Source organism: Phyllopteryx taeniolatus, chromosome 7 (assembly GCF_024500385.1).
Source record: "Phyllopteryx taeniolatus isolate TA_2022b chromosome 7, UOR_Ptae_1.2, whole genome shotgun sequence".
In the NCBI taxonomy this organism is placed as follows: Eukaryota; Metazoa; Chordata; class Actinopteri; order Syngnathiformes; family Syngnathidae; genus Phyllopteryx; species Phyllopteryx taeniolatus.
The window spans coordinates 26,522,425-26,539,345 of record NC_084508.1 but is presented as its reverse complement, the minus strand read 5'-3'; the positions used below and the strand labels follow the sequence as shown (position 1 = coordinate 26,539,345).

Sequence of the window (16,921 nt, the reverse complement as noted above, 5' to 3'; positions counted from 1 at the left end):
CTCCATGCAGGCTTTCATGTGTCTTCCACTGAAAAGAGCCTTCCGTCGAGCTACTCTGCCATAAAGGCCCGACTGGTGGAGGGCTGCACTGATGGTTGACTTTCTAGAACTTTCTCCCATCTCCTGACTGCATTGCTGGAGCTCAGCCACAGTGATCTTTGGGTTCTTCTTTACCTCTCTCATCAAGGCCCTTCTCCCCCGATTGCTCAGTTTGGCCACCTCTCGGAAGGGTACTGGTGGTCCCAAACGTCTTCCATTTCAGGATTATGGAGGCCACTGTGCTCTTAGGAAGCTTAAGTGAAGCAGACATTTTTTTGTAACCTTGGCCAGATCTGTGCCTTGGCACAATTCTGTCTCTGAGCTCTTCAGGCAGTTCCTTTGACCTCATGCTTCTCATTTGCTCTGACATGAACTGTGAGCTGTACGGTCTTATATAGACAGGGGTGTGGCTTTCCTAATCAAGTACAATCAAACACAGCTGGACTCCAATAAAGGTGTAGAACCATCTCAAGGATGATCAGAAATGGACAGCACCCGAGTTAAATATATGAGTGTCACAACAAAGGGTCTGAATACTTATGGCTGTGTGATATTTCAGTTTTTCTTTTTTAATAAATCTGCAAAAATGTCAACAATTCTGTTTTTTTCCCGTCAATATGGGGTGCTGTGTGTACATTAATGAGGGAAACAAATGAACTTAAATGATTTTAGCAAATGGCTGCAATATAACAAAGAGTGAATTTTTTAAGGGGGTCGGAATACTTTCTGCACGCACTGTACATTCAACAATGACAAATTTAACACACACCACATATAAAACAATGTACTTTATTGTGATCACATATGACTCGGGACCAATACAAAGTAATATTTAATTTTATTTGGGGATGCTTTCCTTGTGGCATTTTCTCTCCAGAGGACAAGATGATTAGAAAATACAGCTGCATAGTGTTATATATATACTATATGCTATATTGGGAATGGAGACAGCAGACGTCAATAAAGAAAGTCAACACTGAAGGCAGTCTTGCGTTACATAGCTGCATTGATATTGAATTTAGTAATTTATGCAGCTTGCCTTTTGTTAGTTGCACATGTCTTACATTTCTGTTTGTTGCCCAGCGTTGTATTGTAATAGTGGGCTATTACAACACAAAATGATGCCATAGATTTTAGGACATTAGTCTGATTATCAATCAATTATTGGTATCTTTGTAAAGGTGTACCTAATAAAGAATATAATACATTTCACAATAGAGTTTCACCCTTATTAATTTACATTCCTAGAAACTGATATAAATAGTTATGGTAAATAAGAGCAAAATTACAAGTTTGGACAGTTAGGTTTAATTAACTTAAACTCATGATGGGTATTATAAGTGTATTTGTATGGGAAGTCCTCTGGAGAAAAACAAAATAGGCAATGCAGTCATCTCGATTGTGGAAACATAGTGACAAACAAATAAGCTTACATTCAAAAAACAATTCTTTTTACACATACATAAATACTGAATACCAAAGGCAGATGAGAAATGGCCTTGTTTTATGTCAGTAAAGCTTTTTGACCATGCAACGTTCAGCACCTTAAAAAATATAACAACACCTTGAACGCTGAACACAGTTCAGTCCACCAGAGACAATATCAACTATATACACACAACATAATAAAAATAACAGCTTTATCATACGGTGTACATTTTAACTTGTATCATTAGTCCAGCACATTAAGATGTGTACAGGTAGCCTGAAGGGGAGAAAAGCAACTACTTCTTGAAGTCAACACTATGATGTATGAAGCATTTAAATACACCACGGGAATACAAAAAAATATATATACTCCAAATACATTTAGATTATTATATACATATCCATATAGGTTAAATACTGACTACTGTATTCTCAATTCATCACTGGATTACTGAAAACATCCATTGTCTATTTTGGCAGCTACAGTTAAGTTGTTGTTTCACATTTGGCTGCGTCTCTTTCACCATTTCGCCAGAGAACTTACAGAAGATGAAGCATGACTGATAAAGAATAGTTTGACATTCAGATATTATATATCTAAATATGCGTGTTCACTTACTGTTACAGAGACTTGGGATGCTTACACATTTGTTAGTGAGGACTTTCACAGTTACACAAAAAAATCTATTGTGAGGAGTTGGACTAAATAAATAATTAATCAAGGTTTTATTTATTTACAAATGTCTTCATCTTTTTTTGTTGTTGTTGAAGGGATAAGGGGATTAGTGATCAAACAAGCGCCACCCGGACATGTATGGTAATACCACTTTGTTCCTCATGAGGCAATAATGAGTACAATAAGGATTTGAAGATGATGGCAGTATGACACTGAATTTATTCTTCAGTCGCTTGTCAAGAGGAGTACATCATCTGAAAAATTGGACATTTCTCCTTCAAGCTCATGCTGAGAAAGCTAATATTTTCCAACCAATATGAACACACTGCCCCCTATTGGCATGGAGGGAGTGCTTGTCTTTAAAAAAAAAAAAAAAAACTATTTTGGATTGCGCCGCAGGTGTATAAAATCAAACACCTAGGCATGCAAACTGTATTAACAAACATCTGTGCAATTCAGCCACGAAGTGGTAGGCCACTGAGGGAGCAAGGTCAGCAGATGCTGAGGCACATAATGCGAAGAGGTTGCTAACTTTCTGCAGTCAATCGCGACAGACCTCCAAACTTCATGTGGCCTTCAGATTAGCACAAGAACAGTGTGCAGAGAGCTTCATGGAATGGGTTTCCATGGCCCATGACCTCTGAAGAGGTGCTCTTCTCTCTTAATTTAATTTAGACACACAGTACTGTACTTTAACTGAATGAACCATAATGACAAATGAAACCACAGCCTGCTTTGTAAGTGCATTAGCGTTATACAGATGTGAGCGATTTAAAAATCTTGTGTCAAATCTCTGTGTCGTCTTGGTTGGAGAACAGAACACTCCTGTCATCTTTGTTAGCTGGAAACGGCAATAATACACATGATGAGGAATCTCATACATTCTGTACAACCCACTTAGGGATGCATTTTTGGGGGTTTATGTTTGCATTTGGGATAACAAATGAGGAAATTGGCTTTGGTTGTTGGGATCCTATTAACTTATGTTTGTGACGCCCTAAATTTAGGAAAGTGCAATTTTCGATGAATGGACTTTATCACTTTATAAATGGTAAGCTTCCCAACTAGAAAACGGAACACGTGTGATAAAATTGTAATTTTAAAGGTAGAATCTTTTTAGTTTTTCCTACCAAACATAAGGAAGGCACAGTCAGGTCTGCTCACTAATGGTGGGCTTGAACACGTTTCTCTTAGGGTTTCTCTTTTCTGGTTATTTGTTTTTTCAGCACATTTTTTTATAACCCAATTGCCTATTTTGGTTGGAAAGAAATACTTAATGAAAGTTCTAATGCTTCTGAAATTCTTTCCTGCTGTTGAAAAGATGTGGAAGTGCTCCATGACAAATGTTGCTTCTGAAGCCTGCCAGGAAAAAAAAAAAAATTCTGTGGAAGGAAAACTACGTTTTACTTTGAAACTAACACATTTTATAAACTGGAGGTGTGCTCTGAATCCCGTCAGCAACTTTGTATTCTGTACTCCATTGGCGATTTACTGAGTTAGACACAGAAATACAATATTATACAGCTTATTATTTCAAACGTAGTGGAAAAGCATCCAAGACTTCATAGTATAGAGAGGGGGTGCAGGGTGTTTCAGGGTGGATTTTGCATGTGGTTGACCACCTTCACACAATTAAGGCACCTTTTAAACCCCTGAGGGGTCAATGGAATCTTCTAATAAGAAGAAAAGCAACGACGTGGAACATGAAACTGGAACATCAAGACGAAGGACACGGTGAGAGGAGAAGAAAAACATGAAGGAATGTCTGTGGGAAAGAAGTACCCTGTTCAATGTGATTTCATTTAAAGTGATTTCAGGAATTATCTGGTTTTTGATGATGATGTCGTTACAGGATCACTCCCTGATAAAGGGGAAGTAAATGCAATTTTTGGGGCAGCAAGAATATGCATTATGTGTCCCCACTAGAACATGGTATTCTGATTACCATTGCGTATACTGTATAGCATGTAACAATCTCGCTGTGTATGCTGCGATAACTACAGCAGCATGCCTACGGGTTAATGACGTGATGGTTTGAAAACAAACTTGCTGGAATCGCGGCGCGCAAAAAAGGTCTGCAAACCTGATTTCCGGATTGGGTCACATGACGTTTGCAATCCAAGCGCGAGGACACTCGTGACGTTAATTTCGGTCAACAGCGCAGGGCGATATTGCCCGACATGGCGCCCTCCTGAGATGGATGAAAATTGATGACTTTATCTGTTTAATTTTTATGCCATGAACACACATTCATCAGAATACCATGTTTAGACTAGTGGGGGCACAAGCAACATATTTTTGCCCCTTTTTTGTTGTTGTTTTGACTCCCCCTTTGGGAGCGCTCCTCAAGTGTCTGTTAGAGGATTTAGTATCCGACGTTGAGCTTGTTCTTATTGAGTTCTCTCTCTAGGTTCCCTATGAGAGTGTCGATGCTCTCCTGAAGGTCTCTCAAGTTCACCCTGTTGCTCAGCACGGGGCTGATGTCTTGGATCTTCATGTAAGCCTGGTACGCGTGCTCCTTGTGGAGCCGCGGCGGCAAGATGTGCTCGCACACACTTTGCTTTTCTTCCTCATCCGACTGCTGCCGGTTGCCGGAACCATCGTTCTCTTCCTGCTGTGCCTCCACCACCACCTCCTCATCTTCGTCCATATAGTCCAGCTGCTCCTCCTCCTCGGCCACATCCTCGCTCAGAGTCTGCACCTGCTCGGCAGGACCCGGCAAAGGACTCGTGTCCTCCTGCACGGTGGATTCCGCGTCCTCGTCAGCTGTGTCTGTATCCTCTGAGGGCACATCGTCGTAGTCGGCTTCCTCTTTGCTGTGAGGGAGCAGAAGCATCTCGGAGGGGAAGTAGCTATCGCCACAGCCGCTCCAGTCGCCCGCGTAGCGGTTGCTCGGGCTGTCCAGGCGGCCCACTTTGGGCCGCAGAACACCCACCATCTCCGCTTCGGTCAAGTTCAACACCTGCGGGCGCTCTTTTCTCCGCCGTAAGGGAGGGGCCTTGAGTGAGTCAGAGGCTTCAGGAGAGGAGGACTGATCGTGAGGGTCCACAACTGGAGAACAGAAAGAGATAAACTAGCCTTAATCCATCAGATAGGGATGATTCCAGGCAAATGTGCACTCACCAGGCAATTTATCAGGTACATTTGGACTATACTGAGTGGTATCAAACATTATGTCTTAACAAAGCGAATAATGCTCATTTGTGACTGACTCATTGGAAAAGACATTTGAATTTTACTCTGCCACAATGTTTATAATTGTAGCTGTGCTGTATTTGTTTAACAACTAAAAAATAACATTTACTTCTCTGACAGTCAGAATTTTAGATACAGCGCTTTTATTTGATCTGAAAAGCATACAAGTGTACCAAATAAAGTGGCCAGCGAGTATCTTTTCATGCTTTATTCACCCATCCGCAGAGAGATTTCAAAGGCAGCTCATCTTAATTCTTGATGTGAGACAGTTTTATAATAAAGTCCTTCGTTCTTTTCCCAAGATATTTTGGTACTGAGTGAGTGAGTTGCCTGCACAATAGAGCAATCAAATTAGGTCACTCTGCTGTTGCGGTTTATTTTGCCACCAAATTCCCCTCCTTCTGCTTCAAGCTTATTAACATAGCATTCTGCAAAGATGCCCGTCTTCCGGCAAAAGGAACCTCCTCAGGCAAGGTAGCTAACTACATTATTCACAATGGTACACGTTATTATCTTAACGATTGTGGGAAATAAAAACAAAATCATATAGAACAGCCAAGTCCCACAGTTGTATGTAGACCTCTTCCAAGACCAAACTGTTAAAAAAAAAAAATAATCATGTTTTTTTTCCATCTGTCAGCAGGTCTCTTCCTGGTTCATGCACAGTTCCATTGATGCCATTGTGACCCAAACTGAAATATTCCCGTGCACCTTCATCTAGATTCTCATTAGTATTTTCTCACTAGTGTTCTTCTTTTACCCATCTACTATCTTTCTACAAAGGTGGTGCAAATCAATAATGTATCTTGAGCAGCATTCCACATTCCAAAACATGCTTCTTAGATCATTGAAGACTAAATTGCTCTTAGATGTGAATGTTTGTTTGTCTACTGGATATTGTATGAGGTCAGCTGAGATAGGTTCTATCTCACCCGCACCGCTCATATAATAATAATAATAATAATAATAATAAGCGAGACAGGAAATGAATGGTTCTGTTTTTGTTTGTTTTTTTATCTGTGTTACTACTGCGTCAACAAAGCGACTGGTGGCCTGCAACTCCACAATGGCACAATGACTCATATCAATAATGGAACAACATGCAATGCTCACATGCTGACATCACACCACAACACTCCATGACTTTGAAACCTTTCTACTGTTTTGTTATTACTGCCGTGCAGGCTATGCTTCATCTAAATGTCCTGAGATCTAGTTAGACATTGTGGAAAGAAATAAAGTGTCTGCTACACTACATAAACAATCAGTGAACGAACACTTCAACACAACCAGCGTGATGTTGTTACCTGTCTCTGTTTTTGTGTACCTATAAATTGTTGCCCCCGCTAGCCTTCCCTTACTGGATTGAAAACAACAACAGAACCACATGAACACACACGTTATGTACAAAATGTACTGTCACAAAGTCATGAAACATATACTTGTTGTGCAATTTTTTTCTTGTTTGTTTGATTTTTGCCAGCACGGTGGACGACTTGGTTAGCGCATCTGCCTCACAGTTCTGGGGACGGGGGGTTCAAATCCCAGCCCCGCCTGTGTGGAGTTTGGATGTTCTCCCCGTGTACCCCGCCTCCCGCCCGAAGATAGCTGGGATAGGCTCCAGCAGCCCGCAAACCTAGTGAGGATAAGCGGTAAAGAAAATGGATGTTTGATTTTTACAAATTGCATTTCACGCATGCAGCATATGAATTTTCTTTCTATGATTAATGATCGACAAATATCTTCACTTCATCAGAACGGTCTGCTGCTGAGATTCCAATCCAGTCCAAAAGCTGCTGCATGCCTTGTATCTATCTACCCTTACGTGACACAACACTCTGATTCAATCATTAATGAATTAGCTGAGTGCAAAAGTGAAATTCCAAAGGCAATATGTCCTTGTGTTTTCTGTAAAGGCCCGTTCAAAAGAGATTAGTATCAGTAAACACTGCAGAATTATACACCTCTTTCTACCATTCTTCTGTCTAGTTATATGACAAAGTTCAATTGGCAAACAACTGTGTTTATATTGACAACATGCTGACTAATTTTGCACACATTCCCCGGCGGCCTTCCACGTCCCGCAGGAATGTGTGATCGGATGTCCTTCCAGTCGCTCGAAAGGCACGCAAACTCTCTGAGAGGTGTGAAGCAGTGGCTGAAAATATCTCAGAACGGTTGTGAAACGTTAGCGTGAGTTTTTAGGAGCTAAGGTTAAATCGAGAACGTCTTTAAATGGAGTGCAGGGATCCGATGTAGTCTGCTCGAAAAGGAAGGAGAGGAGATGCTGCTTTGCATGCAAACAAGCTGGACTGAAAATACTTTGTTACGTATACGTATGTGTTTTTAATTCTACTCGGAGGAATGTTCTTGGGAGCATTTGACTCCAAATGGGTTGAATTTGATTAGGGGCCATACACTCACTGGACATTTTATCTGCACAATCTAGTGGGATCCAATAAAAACAAGCAGAAATTCTTTGAAAAAATAATAACGCCAAGGTGCATATGGTGCAAACTTGTATATGTACGATAAAAGTTGTTCAACAAAACAATCATATTTCATGAATAAAGTCATCAAGAGTTTGCATTAGGGGTTGTACAGACTAGTGGACCAGTCGACTTATCGACTTTGCTGCTCCACAATAACGTTTAGAGGGAAAGACGTCGACTACTCGCCCATCATTTGTATTTGCCATGAGCAATAGACAGAGCCGCTTGCAGCAAACAGATGAGTGTGTGAAATGAAATTAGTCAGCGACGTTCACTGATTTAAATAAGCGAAGGAGAACCAGTACCCACACTATCAAAGTGGAAGGAGAGCAGGGAGATATTCCACTGCACATAAAGAGATCCCTGATTATTTGAATCCATCCATCAATTTTCTATACCGCTTATCCTCAACACCGCAAATTCCCACCACGCAGAACCCGCTGCTGTGATGGGCCCAGAACAAGGACAGGTTTCACCACTTGGCCACAGTGTGCAAATGTTAAACTGACTGTCCCAGTGGCAAGCATACCAAGTGCGAAGATTTGTTTTCTCTGGCTGGCAATGCCATCGTGCGACAGCGAGCAAGCCTTTGCCAAGCCCAAGTCGATGCTCTTGTGTTCGTCCTGCGTAAATTTATTTTACGAGGTGTCCATTGTTGGTGAAGATACCTGCAGATTATTGACATTCCCTCATCCTATGTTTTTTAAAATTATACTACTGTACTGAAAAAATATTGAAACAAATTTAATTAAAAACCCTAAAACTGTGACCAGTGTGACCTCTGCAATAAAAATCTCTGTACCAATGGCTGACTGACAAACTATGGATGAAATTAATAAAATTCCCTTAAGTTGACTTTAGAAAAGCACATCAAAGCATAAAAGACAGCAAGTGTGATCATTAATGTCTAATATTTGTCAATAGGTGAATTTTTGTGTAGTCCACCAGTGCCAAGGGGTTTTGCTTCGTAAGATAGTTAAAATCGGCTTTAAAAACTTTTTAAAAAATTTACATGGTGCTAAAATGTTTGCTATTCAGCATTTTACTTCAAATTAATATTAAAGTAAATACCTATTTGTCTGTCAATCAAAAGTCATCGTGACTGTTATTGCTATAATGCTAAGGTAATGACTGCTTCACATGATTTATAATGATATTATATTATTTTGCAAAGTAATTGTCTCCATTCACTAAAACATTACAGTAGTAGTTCCAAAAAGACTAACGTGTTATAGGTTATGAAATAAAACTAAATTAGCTTTCACTTTTCACACGTAGTGGCAGCTGGCAGATAACAGCTGCGCGGGGAGATGCTGTGTTCTGCTTCTGATTTATCTTAATTAAGACCGGCGGCCACGCCTACCAACTTTTGATTTAAAGTGGGATGTAATGGCGCAATCTGCCATATTAAAGCCTTAATTAACGGACAGTTACATGTGTAACGAGGTAACAGAGGGCAGCTGATCGCTATCAAATGACAGTAGATAACCTCAGCACTCAAAAGCTCTGAACCACCGCAGTCATTTGGATACAACAAATACAGCAAATACAGAACATGCAAGTACAAATTTAGAGTTGCGCGCCTTCAGTGTAGTACCACATTGTGCTGCAAAATGCCGGGCAGAATTAAGGTCTACTGGATGTAGATACAGCATGATTAAGAGTTGACAAGAGGAAGCAGAGAAGGTCCTCTACTACGCCCATAGAGCCAAGAGAATACTGTATACGCCTGTGAGTAATGTTGTACTGCATGGTTTTGCTGAACATTTTGGTATTTAAATATACAGTGTTTAATGCTCTTTTGTTGTCTGTTATGTTGCTCCGTGTGTGTGTTAAAGTAGCCGTTGTTTGAAGGTTTATAATTACTGTAACAAAAGCCAATTTCTGTGGCTAATTTCACATCATACAGTACATTGGCATCAAGCTAGTAGACTTTTGTAATTACGTCTATTGTTTGGTTGAAAATGTTGGTTTTTAAATATACAATGTTTTATTCTCTTTTGTTTTCCGCGTCAGTAACCTTGAAATGGGAGTGACAATCAAACAGCTCGGAGCAAGTACGCTTTATAGGGGTGTAATGATTCGTTTTAACAACGATTCGTGGTTCCTATTTCGATTCAAAGACGATATTGGTTCATTTAGAACGATACAAAACGAAACGATTCAGTGGCTTGACGATTCTTGAACTTTTTAGGCCAAAATTCAACCGGTGTGACTGTGAAATAAATATCTGGATACTGGACAGTGTAGGTGAAATGTCCTAGGTTCCTGTTGTTTTTCGTAAGGGAATCAGGTAAAGTGAATTATGGTTACTAAATATAAAGATTTTCCAGAAACGTATTGTTGTTTATATTATTTCAGCTATGGTTTTATTGGTTCAGTCAGTTTTTTACTCCAAAAAAGATGTTTAATTGGTGTTAGAATTATGAAAGGGTCCTTGGAAAAAATTTCTTTACTGTAAGGGGTCCCTGGACCCAAAAACTGAGAATCGCTATTGTAAACAATCAAATACTAATGGCTAAAATCGAAGCACAGTGAGAGCCGTTGAATAATTACCTGGCCAGAGCTGCAGCAAGTAGTGCAAGACTTCAATGTGCTTTTTGAAGTGCAGCGCACTGGCTAGTTCCTCGGAGTCGATGAAGACTCGGTTGGCGTGACAGGATGCCTCCTGACGCTGGCTGAGCAACACAGGGCCAAAACACACTGCCAAGTTCTGACATGTCATCTTGTTCACTTCCTGGTGGGATGCCACTAACTTGAGGTGGTCAAGAAGCTTCCGCAGTGTCATCTGATAGGAAGAACAAGACATGTCCTTATTATTATTAGCAGTTGCAGGGGATCTACTGGTCCTGGTAGTACGGCTAACTATGAGTTATCAATAATCCACAAAAGTTACAGGAATATTGACTGCCAAATTTTGAATAGTGATGCTCACATGGATACACATGACGAAAGTGCAAGTTGATTTTCATGTGGGAAAACAGGCAAGACCAGATTTGAGAATAAAATTTCCTGTAAAGAGCATATAAATATTGGTCCTGGACATGACATTTTCAAGTTCTTCGAACAAGCCCAGCCGTCATATTACTTACCAGCGACATTAAGCACACCGGCAAAGTCTCATGAATTTACAAAGAAATTTTTTTTGACGCTTCTTCCAACCGTGTATTAATTTAACACGGCAAAGCATTATAGTATACTGTAAGTCTTTTTAATATTTTGCTGTTCTTGTGTAAAATAAATATCTTACCTCTTTTAATAAAACATTGCAATGTGATGGTGTCCCTAATCAAGTGTTAAGTAAGTGTAGCTCACTAGATTGACAATCATTATTCCCATTTTTATCTCCAGAGCAATTATCCTCTTCAAAGTCATGTATGAAAACATCAAAGGAGATTCAGTGCATCTTCCTCACCCTCTCCACCTCCGGCAGGTTGTCCAGCAGGCTGACGGTGTATTCTGAATCGGCGTGGTCATTCTCACAGCCCGCTGCTCCCATCCTCAGGGGTCTGGTGGCCATGGAGTCCAATACTGCCTCATACAGCTGCTTGGTGATCAGAGGGTAGGGCAACTCTCGTAGGTAGTCCTTCAATACGCCTGTTGGATGGGAAATAAAGAAGGTTTGTGATCTAGTCTATCAACTTGTAATCATACAGACTAGTTTGGGTGACAAGTTGAACAGTGCCCTCACCCTTTTATTGTCTACTTTGTTTTCTGCTGCAACTGCCACCGCGCTGCCAAATGTTTCTGGTGTGTCTATGGTGGTGCATGTGCATCTGTGACTTCAGCCTCCAGCAGCTACAAGAAAATAATGTCTGTCTCCATAGAGCCCCTGAAGTATTGGAGACACGTCTTTTATCTGAGGTGAAGACGGGTGGATAAGGACTGGAATAATACAGGCTGCTGGCAGTATGACAGCCCTTTGTGGTAACCATCTGTTCTCTCTCTCTCTGTCTCGGCTTTTCTCCTCTCTCTGTCTCCTATGCATCTCAATCAGTTTTCATCAAATCTGAGAAGGCGTATTTGAGCAATAGGCTTTAAGTGTTTGAAAAAGGATGATGTTAATGGCTTACAGTTTTTCTCAGTTGCTAAAACACGTTTCTTGAAACAAATACCCATTTTCTCAATACCTTAAACACAAATCCAAAAATTCAAGCTAAATTCACAAAACCCCTGACTCTTTTTGCAAAATCAAACTATTGCCTCAGAACAGACCCAGAGTCAGGCAAAATGGAAAACCTCACTGAACAGTCATTACACACAGCATAGAAAAAAAGGAGAACACAATGATCAGATTGTAAAGCTGCAGAAAGAAATGTTGTTGCTCACAATAGCATTGTGTTTTGCAAAACAAAACAAAAACTCTTCTGACTATGGTGAACACAGTCAATCTGCTCAGGTTGGGCTACATTTATACTTCCCTCATTGTCAAACCATGGAAAAGAACATGGTTGCGTTGACCACCTAACTTATTGTTTTGCCTCCTAGCAAAGCAAATAGCAATACAGTTCACCATTGAGTCACTGACATCTCTCAGTTGTTAGCAAGGAGAATGAAGGGCACAATTTAACACGCTCACTTTTTAATCCCAGTAAAATCCCAGCTCTGGTCTTTATGAGTGGTTTAACACTTCTCAGTGGATTGTGTTTTGGTGCTGCAAGTCCCTCATCCTTGAATCTGGGAACACTAAGAAGGAATGTGTGAAATATATGCTAAATTCTCAGTGAAGAATGTGGGTAGACACATTCAGGTCTCTCGTCTTCCCTTCTAGTAGAAAGGCAGATGTATGTGCTTGACAATATAGGATTAGAGAGAAAGAAAGATCTAGATTTAGCTCCCCGTAGCACTCCAAAGTATCTGATGAGCTTGGCCTTGTGGATTCTGCACATTGACAACATACAGACCAAAATAAACCCACAATCACAGCATCACATTAACAGAATATTTATTTATCCGTCCATTTTCTATACTGTACCTCTTGTACTCATTAGGGTCATGGGTTAGCTTCAGCCTATCCCAGCTGACTTTGGGCGAGAGGCGGTATACCCCCTGGAATGGTCGGCAGACAAACACCCATTGACACTCCTATAGACACCTATGGACAATTTAGAGTCTTCAATTAACCTAACATGCATGTGTTTGGAATGTGAGACGAAGCTGAAGTACCCGGGGAGTACACAGGGAGAACATGCAAACCTCATCATTTATATTTATTTAAATTAAAGCCCCTTAAAGATCCTGGACATGCTACACTAAAGAGACTACAGTATGTCTCTCAACTGGCCTGAGAACACCTCGCTGGTTTAAGTGGCTAGAAAAAGGGAAGTCTGGATAAATTGAATCCAACTGATAATAGTGACAGGTGGAACGGTTAGCACATTTGCCTCACAGTTCTGAGGACCGGGGTTAAAATCCCGGCCTCGCCTGTGTGGAGTTTGCACGTTCTCCCCGTGCCTGTGTGGGTTTTCTCCGGGTACTCCGGTTTCCTCCCACATCCAAAAAGCATGCATGGAAGGTTAATTGAAGACACTAAATTGCCCGTAGGTGTGAATGTGAGAGCGAATGGTTCTTGGTTTATATGTACCGATTGGCTGGCGACCGGTTCAGGGTGTACCCCGCCTCTCGCCCGAAGTCAGCTGGGATAGGCGGATGGATGGATAGACGGATGGATGATAATAGTGACATTACAATTATCATTACAAAATCAAATCAAAATATCGAGTGTTGGCTGTGAATGCTTTATTCAGAGGCAAATTTGTGGCTAATTGGTAAATATAACTGGTTAATTGGTTTCAATACATGGAAAAAAAAATGTCACTTAAACTATTTATTTTACAGTTGGGCCATTATGTCAAATTATGGATTCAAACCCAGGTACCTCCAGACTTAACCTGTGCATCCAGTCAACTCAGTTATACTTTATGGTAAAGTTACGCTTCTTATTTCACAAATACAGTGGCTGGAACGGAAAAAAAAAAACTTTAAATGATAAATAACCTTTGATTGACATAAAAATGCAACCACAATAATGCCATCCATGCATTCTCTGAAACACTTATCATCGTAGGTGTGCTGGCGCCTATCCCAGCTGGCTTCGGGCGAAATGTGGAGTACATCCTGGACTGGTTGCCAGCCATTCGCAGCGCACATATAGACAAACAACCATCCACACCCACATTCACACCTCCAGACAATTTAGAGTCTTCACTTAACCTACCTTGCATGTTTTTGGAACACGAAAATGGAAATTATTTTTTAAAATTAAAAAAATAAGGCACAATGTTTTAGAAGCTCTATTTGAAATTGCACATAGATGGTGCACGTGAATAACATAAAAAAATTATTTTTTTAGAATTGTGGTTACACTTTAATTGATTGTCTGGCTCCTTTGATCTTGGTTTCTACAGCTCCAACAAAATCACCATGCTTTGTGGGTTTTGAGTAATCTTGCTGACAGACAGTTAATCAAACAACCATACACGAGTGAGAAAAAAAAATTCTTTGGCAGAGGTAATAAGTACAGTACAAAGTGTGTGATTTGCTTTCATCACACAACTATAAGAAAAGGACTGGTTTACTGATTGCAACTAGAACCCGAGAACACACACACACACACGCACGCACGCACACACACAAACACACACATAACATGCATTCCTGTGAAAGCCAATTCGAGCTCTGAAGAAAAACAACACATTCAAACAAGAACACTGTCAGCTTGATGGACACTGACAGCTCTGAGACAGCAAGTCAAATTTGAACAGGGCTTGAGGCAAACGTGCACTTTAAACTTCATAAAATGCTCCACTATTAGTTTGTCCCTGGTGCGTTGTGAGCGCATACAGGTGAAGTTGTGACATGTTTCTATTTTTTTCAACCCTGAATTACATTCTTGAATGCTTCTGTTTTCGGTTATCTTCATCATCTTAAGTTGGAAATGTGGTACGAGGAGAACCATGATAAGGAGTCATAAACATTCATTCCCCCCTATGCCTGTGAAGACATACAGATTTCTAAAACAGATTACACGGAAATGCTTTGTGGACATTGTCTGGCTTCCTGTTATCAATCTGGACTTGGGCTGTGGAGATAAAATAACCTTTTTTTCATCACAGGAATCTAACTGCCTGCGAGCAAACTCAAACTTGTTTTTTGTTTTACATTAGCAAAGTAGTTAATTTGGTTAACTGAGTGTACAATCCAAGTGCACTTTAATGTATTATAGTGGTTAGTGAACAGAGCCATAGAAATAAATCATTAGCCTACTATGAGTCAGTGTGTGTGTTTACTTTTGTGTTTCAGGCCTTGTTAGCGCCTGACACACACATAATGCAAAAAGCGCTTAAATATTCTCACGCTCACACACACACACACACACACAAACACACAAGGTCATGGACTCAGGGGTGAACAGGTGTGTTTCCCTACAGGTGCTTCACTCTCTCAGCCAAGGAGACAAATCGCTACTAGTCAGCTTGCTGACAATCAAAGTGTTTGGGTGATGGGTTTGACCTAGGTACTCGAGATGAGAAATAAATTAATCAATCAGTGGTTGAACTACACCCTTTGGTTCCCCATGAATCATAATTATTCAGTTTAAAAATCCATTCTGAGCAATTAATTGATCGCAAATTTGTGTAAACAGAAGATAGAGTAAGACATTTTTCTGTTAAAGAATGACTGTCGCGGTGCATAAAGCAAGGTCCGTGCTTGAATGATTTTGGAGTGGAAGAACTTGACTAAGCCCTCTGACCTCAACTCCATCCCAGCAAACAGCCAAGCCACAGCTTGTCTTGGACCAGTGGAGCAGCATGTTAAAAAAGTGTGCAACCTTTGAATGGGACAAGTCATCTGAGTGAAAAGCTCGCTCTAAAAGACATAATAAGTCTAACATGATTAAGATGTCACAATCACTTGCTTGTGTCTTGGTGCAAAACCAGCGTGCACACAGCTCCTTTGCATAGCTCCTTTTGCTAGCACAATGAATACATATTTGAGTCAGTCAACTGCTTCATGTGATGCAAAACGCAAAGCAGCTAAACTAGAAAATATGCGGACATTTATATTGAGTGTGGTCTGTGTGGTTGAGACTCTCAGGAAGGTGATCACATGGCATGTCAGCGACATCACATCGCGGAGTGAGTGCCTCTGCTTAATGCAACAAGAGCGCGCATACACAAGACTGAGGTGTGAAATCCCTTTCTTATCGATAGGAATGATGTGTGAATTGATTTGCATGCGAGCTACGACTGATCAAGCTTAATTTATATATTCATCACGAGAAGCCTAATTACTAACACCATTATCTTTTTGCCAATAATTGGAACTCCAATGTGCTTCCATTTTCCCTTTCTGGAAGTGTAATGGTCAGTTGGAGATTTATGGTCTTTACTGGTTACATTACTTCGCAAGTGATAGATAGCAGATAGCAGCAATCCGTATCAGGTTAAGACTATTTCAGTGTTCTGTATGTGCCACCAAACACTGCAAGGCACAGAATGCACTGGGGCACAGCACTACCTTTAACCTCTTGTTCAAATAAAGTGGAAGGTCACTCCCCTTGTCAGTGCTGCAGTCAACACCGCGCCTGGAGAACAAACACAGGTTTGTTCTCCATCCTGCTCCCCTCCCTGCAAATGTGCACGCCCCCACAGAACTCATTTGGGTGGAGGGGTTGGTGTCAGTGTGGATGTGTGTGTCCCTTCCGTGTCCTGTGGCACGTCAAAAGTCCCACATTGTTGTGTCTTCATATTTTCCGCAATCACAACAACCCCAATGTGCAAGCCTAACTCCTAACCCTGGTAGACTGGCATGCTTCTGCCACATGTACACTCATCGGAGATGTCCAAACCTAAATCTATAGGTTAAGAACTTTTTTGGACACCCATGCAAGCCTGGAGCGCTTTGTAAAGGGGTTGCCTGATTCCTTAGCCTGCTCTGGGTTCAGCTAATCCCTCATGCATGAGCCAAATACCATCTGTGTTTGTTCGGCAACAAAGGAGGCACTTGTTAATGACTTTCCATGTCTTCACTGGAGTACTGCTGAGGGTGCGGGTAAAGAAAGGAAGCAGGCAATGGAAAAGATGTGTCA

The 16,921-nt window shown here is 40.8% G+C and overlaps 1 protein-coding gene across 1 annotated transcript in view; it reads right to left on the bottom strand.

The window, feature by feature from the left end:
• Nucleotides 1–812: 812 nt before the first annotated feature.
• syde2 (synapse defective 1, Rho GTPase, homolog 2 (C. elegans)) overlaps nucleotides 813–16,921 on the bottom strand; it is a 61,312-nt gene continuing 45,203 nt past the window's right edge. The window contains exons 6-8 of the mRNA XM_061778610.1: nucleotides 11,246–11,427; nucleotides 10,387–10,618; nucleotides 813–5,194 (exon numbers count right to left, since the gene is read on the bottom strand). Of these exons, the coding sequence (XP_061634594.1) occupies nucleotides 4,509–5,194; nucleotides 10,387–10,618; nucleotides 11,246–11,427 (1,100 nt within the window). The 3' untranslated portion in view covers nucleotides 813–4,508. The remainder of the gene's footprint in view (nucleotides 5,195–10,386; nucleotides 10,619–11,245; nucleotides 11,428–16,921) is intronic.